Raw genomic sequence first — 6,925 nt, 5'->3', positions numbered from 1 at the left:
TTTCCCGCCAAAATTTTTCCCGCCAAAAAAAATTTACAAGGTTTTTAAAAGGTTTTATAAGGTTTCTACCTTATAAAAGCCTTATAAACACCTTGTAAAGGCTTTTACAAGATTTTTTAAAGAGTTTTAAAAGGTTTTTAAAACAACTTGTAAACGCTTTTACAAGATTTTTAAAAGGTTTTTAAAAGGTTTTAAAAGGTTTTTAAAAGGTTTTAAAAGGTTTTTAAAAGGTTTTCAAATGGTTTTTAAAAAGATTTTTAAAAGGTTTTTAAACACCTTGTAAACGCTTTTACAATGTTTTTAAAAACCTTGTAAAAGTTTTTATAAGATTTTTAAAAGAGTTTTAAAAGGTTTTTAAACACCTTGTAAATGCTTTTAAAAAGTTTTTAAAAGCGTTTACAAGGTGTTTAAAAAGATTTTAAAAGCATTTACAAGGTTTTTAAAAGCGTTTACAATGTGTTTAAAAACCTTTCAAAAACCTTGTAAACGCTTTTAAAAGCGTTTACAATGCTTTTAAAATGTATAAATTTCAATATTTTTGGCGGGAAAAATTTTCGATTTTAGCGGGAAAATTTTTTTTTAGGCGGGAAAATTTTTCAATTTTGGCGGATAAAAAAATTTTGGCGGGAAAATATTTTCGATTTTGATGACTGTACATTCTTGCTGTCACTCAAAAAGGGTAATTTGGTCATTTTGTATATAAAGAAGGGTAGTTTTAAAAATGGTAAACATGAAGGGATATTTTTAAAAAGGGTATAGAAAAAGGGGCATTTTTTAGAATGCCCCAAAGACTAATAAGAACTTTTGTTAAAAGAAAACAAACCTAGAAAGTTACATACAAAAATAATAAAAATTATAATTTAATTATATTATAATACAAAACTAGGGGTTTTAGAATCTACCATATAATGATCCATATATAAAGTAGATATTTATATATATAATTTCTTTATAATGATCTTTAAATTTTAAAGCTGTTTAAATTTATAATTTTCTTATAATTGGTTTTTAACATTTTAAAACTGTTAATAGTTTTGTTTTACATTTGGAAGTTTACAAAGATTTTTTTTCTTTAAAAAATTTTAAATAAAATTAGATTTTCTTTTCTCTATTTTATTTTTATATAAACCTTTTTATGGTAGGTTTTGAATTTTTACATTTTCATTTTTAAAATTTTTACTAGTCACTACCCCAGGAAACATACTTTTGATTTAAAGTAAATAAACTATATTATAATTTCGAATTTTATGATATATATTTAAATATATAATTTCCTTATAATGATATTTTTAAATTTTAAAGCTGTTTAAATTTTATAATTTTCTTATAATTGTTTTTTAATATTTTAAAACTGTTAATAGTTTTGTTATACATTTGGAAGTTTACAAAAGTTTTTTTTCTTTAAAAGATTTTAAATAAAATTAGATTTTCTTTTCTCTATTTTATTTTGATATAAACCTTTTTATGGTAGGTTTTGAATTTTTACATTTTTATTTTTAAAATTTTTAATAAATTTAGAATTGACATGTGTCAACATCTAAATGATGAAAAAAAATATGAGATGATCTATTTTTTTTTTTTACTTCAACCATCTTTTTCTTTATGTAAAGCAGAGTATTTACATTTTTTTAGAAACAGTAATTAATTGTATATTTTCACAATTATTTTTTATCTTATATAAAAAGTAATCATTTTTCTTATAAAATAGCAACTTAAAATTAAAATAAATAAACTATATTATAATTTCGAATTTTATGAGATATATTTATATATAATTTCCCTATAATGATCTTTTTAAATTTTAAAGCTGTTTAAATTTTATAATTTTCTTATAATTGTTTTTTAATATTTTAAAACTGTTAATAGTTTTGTTTTACATTTGGAAGTTTACAAAGGTTTTTTTTTTCTTTAAAAGATTTTAAATAAAATTAGATTTTCTTTTCTCTATTTTAATTTTATATAAACCTTTTTATGGTAGGTTTTGAATTTTTTACATTTTTATTTTTAAAATTTTTACTAGTCACTACCCCAAGAACATACTTTTGATTTAAAATAAATAAAATATATTATAATTTCTAATTTTATGATATATATTTATATATATAATTTCCTTATAATGATCTTTTAAATTTTAAAGCTGTTTAAATTTTAAAATTTTCTTATAATTATTTTTTAATATTTTAAAACTGTTATTAGTTTTGTTTTACATTTGGAAGTTTACAAAGGTTTTTTTTTCTTTAAAAGATTTTAAATAAAATTAGATTTTCTTTTCTGTATTTTATTTTTATATAAACCTTTTTATGGTAGGTTTTGAATTTTTACTTTTTACCTTTTATGGTAAGTTTTGAATTTTTACTTTTTTTTTATTTTTTAAATTTTAAATAAAATTAAAATTGACTTGTATCAACATCTAAATGATACAATTAACACGTGTCAAGATTTTGTTAATGGGTAACTTTGACATCAAACTTTATATAATAAGATATTATATTTAATTTTCAATGTCTTTGAACTATATGTTTGATTAGAGTATTAGACTCTTATAATTGGATCGGGTTGTGAGTTTTAAGAAAAATTCCCTTTGTATCATTTTTAACTTTGAAGTAATGTTTTAGAAAATTGTTATTTTATTTGAAGTCATGCTTTTAACATTTTATGTAAAATTTTAGCTTATTTGATTTTTTGACCATTTTTATTTTTCATTATGTTTTTTCGTTTATTAGATTCACTTTACTTAATGGTGTTTAATGTAAACAAAGTAAATTAAATAAATTAAATGATTTTTTAATCAAACAACATTTAAAATGATATCTAAGAAGTATAAGCACTTAGAAACTTGATGAAATAAGATTATCTTTTGTATCTTGCCCAACTGACACTTGTTAAAATTGTAGATGGCATGCACATCTTAAATTGTAGAAAGACAAATGTCTGATTTTCTATATCTAAATATTTTATTTTAAAAGGTTTATTTCAATTTGTTTTCATCTTCATATTTATGATCTTTTACCAAACGAAAAGAAAATTACTATTTTAAAAGTTTTTTTTTTCAATCTCTATTAGTTTTCATATTACTAATTTAATATTCACACCTTCAAGACATGTGGGTGTGAACTAATTAGAATGTACTATAATTAAAAGAGGTCCTCCGATCCAGTTATGATAAGACGTTGTATGTGCTAGAATTTTTTTTTGCTATGAAATATTAGATATATCTACAAAATATTTAGTAACTACACTTAAGTGCTTGTAAGTATTTAACGTTACCCAAAAAAAAAATTACACAAAGAAACACGAGTCGTTTATATACAAGAATATATATATATATATATATATATACAAAAAATTATGATACAAAAAATGTTGGATTGTTTTTCAAAAATCATCATAAACAAAAAATTATAATAAAAGGTTGCAATTTATGAGGTTAATTTGTAGATATATAAAATTCTCATTTTAAAAGTATTTTAGAGGTTCACTTAATTATATGAAAAATGGGGGAATTGTTCACTCTGAGCTAATTGGTTAACGAATTAGTATTCATAGCATGCACATGCAAAGTTTATATAAAGCCATAAAAATCTTTTTACAGAAACTGTCTCAGTATTAGATGGTTATGGAGTAACGATCTAGATCTAGGCAATGCCAACAGCTTGTTGGACTTCAAATCTCTGCAGCTATGGTACAAGTAAATTGGTGGGTACAAAGTTGAAAGGTTGTTTACATATAGGGAGGGCCACGACTCCTGTCGCATAATACCAACCAAATCAATATAACTGTCATTTTACAACCTGTTGGTAGTTTATCTTTCTTTATATTAAAAGAGACGTTGTGAGATGAAAAATCGAAATAATATCTATCAATAAGCAAAAAAAATGTTCGCGGTAAGATGCTCGGAACAAAATGCGGACCGATATGCAACTTCATAACTTATAAATGAGATGGCGAGAATGAGATTTTGAATATTGTTTTTCAAAAAAGACATGTCAACTTGTGAGTTTGTTATCAAAGGAGATTGTTATAATAAGGTTCTTCTAAATGTAAATTTTGTGTTTTCTAGGTAAGGTGCTCATCTAACTATTTCCTTGAATCCTTGAAAAAAATGAATTATAAAGGTAAAAAAATAAAAAAAAAAGGGATCACAAGATTGAGGAGGAAAAGAATCCCAAGAGTAACTTGATTGATATGTTTACATCAAGCGTTACGACAATTAAATGATGGTTAATTAAATTAGGTTGTGCTGAAAGAGACAAAAGAGTGAGAAGAGGGAGTTAATGCATATGTTGTAATTGAGCGGTGGGTTTTGGTAAGATAGCGAGAGGAAGGTGACAAATGTGAATTCGTCATTTTCTTCATCAAGACGGAAATCTATATATCATCTCCATCGGGAATCATTTGGTTTAATTATTTCAAGCCTTTCGGTTCACTTGACTTGCTTCGAAAGGTTACTATACTGTTCACATGAGATAAAGTACCTTTAATTAAAATGAAAAAATCCGGATTTTACGGTCCAAAGTCTCCTTGAACAAAATCAAAATAAGTTAAATGAACTAAGGAAATATTCAGTGAATGAGAAGAAGAAAATACAATAGAAAATGGGTCAAATGTGAACCCTTGCAAAAACTCGATTTTATGTCTAAAACGGACAACAAAAATTTATCCTTAACTGCGATTGTTTTTATCACGTACAATAAGTTAAATACATTTTTATGTGGATTTGCATCAGTTTATCACATTTGATTATAGGACTCTATTTATAGATATCATGAGCATAAATGCATAATAATAAACATATACTCTATGGCAGCACGGTTGAAAAGATTGAACAGGTTGAAAAAAATTATTCAACCAATTTTCACCATTTGCATTGTAAAGGTTGAAGAGGTTGGAAAAAATTATTCAGCCCGTTCAACCTAAAAAATTGAAAAAATAAACTAATCCTACAGCAAAAATCTTCAACTTGTTCAACCACTATTTTAGAGATGAATGAGTTGAATGTTATTCAACCCAATTTTGTTCAACCCAATTTTTCAATTTTGTTCAGTTTTGTGCATCCATTTGCAGCCTATGTTGTGTATAATTGTTTCTTAAACTAGTCACATTATCAATATATTATAGCATGCTGTTTATGTAAATCGTCACATGCGTAATAAGCAAATAACATGTTACTTACACATATGTTTACTTATCTAAACAACATGTTTTTTTTTTTTTTGTTATATTAACGAGTGTGAGTTGAGTTTCCCCGCAATGGCATGTAATGCTTAGACACCTAGCTAAGAGTAAAATCATAAATGGCTTCTCGGATGCTCAACTAGATCTTATCTTCTTCTTTTTTTTTTAACTTCTTTCTTCAGTTTTACAGAATTAATACATCTTAACCAGCCTAGCAATAAGCTAAATGATAAGTTTACGTAGGGACTATAACTGATTATTGCTAGCTCTCATTATCATTTTATTTGTTTGTCAACAATATATATGTAACATACGGTTTTAAGACTTTAAATCCAGTTCTAACACAACAACAACAACACTATCACATATTAAAAGGCTACAAATCTTGATCAACGGCTCCTTATCATCTAATTGACATAGGAATACATGGCAATAGTAATATAGGGAAGTAGTAAAGAGGTGTTTTTCTAATGTTTACCAAAGATGGTTTGTGTTTACAAAGATACAAAAAGCTAAGACAGCTGAGGTTGAAACTCATTGGTCTACAACTCTAGAAGCACCGTACTTTAACTTTTGATAGTTTAATTGGTCTATCACTCAATTACGATCGTTCAGTAAATTATGAAATTAACCATTTGAACCAAACGTTACTGATGATAATTAATTAATCACAATGCGTCCTAAGCTGTCCCAAACTACTAGATACCGTTATTAACTATAAGAAGAAACTATGTCCAGAAAAAAAAAACATAACTACTAATTAAGCAAAAGTAGTTACAGAAAGAGTCATACCAAAAACGAAACAATTATGATTTCTAACAATTTTAAATAATGTCTGAGCAAAATTAGGGTTTCTTACCAAGAGAGTTTTTGTTGTTATGCATCCAAATTTTAAGCACTTGTCTCCTAACACCAGTCTCCGCACAGAACTGCTCAACAGCTACGTCATCGTGCTTCTGAATTCGCCACCCCAACCTCTCCGCAAAGGCTAACATCTTCTCCTTCTGCTCCGCAGTGAACTTCGTTCTAAACCTCTTCGCCGTTGTCCCGCCGCTGCTACTCGGATTCGATGTATCCTCCTCGTCCGCCGATCCCACAGGTGGCCTATAAGGCTGCCCTGCGGCCGGGGGAGATGTTAGATGAAGATATCCAGGCGGCGGATGCGGATGTGGAGGGCGGTTGTAGTACGTGGGAACTCTATGAGCCCTGCCGCCGATAATTTCAGTTTCCTTGCGGTGGAAGTTGCGGTGGCAGCCACAAGCTGCACACTTGAGAGCATCGAGCGTACCATCTTCACCGGAAGGCATGAACTCGCAGCATCCGTCTACGGCGTGGCCGCCTATGTTAACGGCATGGTTCTTCAAGCACTCTCTATACCTCGTCTTCCCTCCGACCCCTTTGTTCCTTCCTCCTCCTCCGCCGCCGCTCGACGTAGCTCCCTCGCCGCTCAGAGAGTCGTAACCACCGGGGGGATTAGCACCCGATATCTCCATATCTTCTTCTTGCTCCTCAAAATTCATATTCCCTCTATTTTCTTTATTTCTCAATTCTTCGGCATCACAAGAGTCATCCGTACAATTAGATTGTTACTTATAAACTATTCTAGAGACCAATAATTCATAATAGTTAAGAGTATAAATTATGGTAGGAAAAAATAAGATATATTTTAATTTAATCCGAATGAAAAGATGAAACAGTGAAGATAAGAACGAGAGAGAGAGAGAGAGAGAGAGAGAGAGAGAGAGAGAGA

The 6,925-nt window shown here is 28.0% G+C and overlaps 1 protein-coding gene across 1 annotated transcript; it reads right to left on the bottom strand.

Moving 5' to 3' along the window:
- LOC104730981 (zinc-finger homeodomain protein 2) lies at positions 5,909 to 6,919 on the bottom strand. Its single transcript, XM_010450234.1, has one exon. It carries the CDS (start codon positions 6,693 to 6,695, stop codon positions 6,021 to 6,023), a length of 675 nt encoding a protein of 224 aa, XP_010448536.1. The 5' UTR covers positions 6,696 to 6,919; the 3' UTR covers positions 5,909 to 6,020.

The sequence above is a fragment of the Camelina sativa genome, chromosome 12, assembly GCF_000633955.1.
Source record: "Camelina sativa cultivar DH55 chromosome 12, Cs, whole genome shotgun sequence".
NCBI lineage: Eukaryota > Viridiplantae > Streptophyta > Magnoliopsida > Brassicales > Brassicaceae > Camelina > Camelina sativa.
This window is presented reverse-complemented; position numbering and strand designations above follow the sequence as displayed.

Bases quoted from the DNA above. Each gene is read 5' to 3' on its own strand.
- LOC104730981 (XM_010450234.1), bottom strand. From the start codon at position 6,695: ATGAATTTTGAGGAGCAAGAAGAAGATATGGAGATATCGGGTGCTAAT.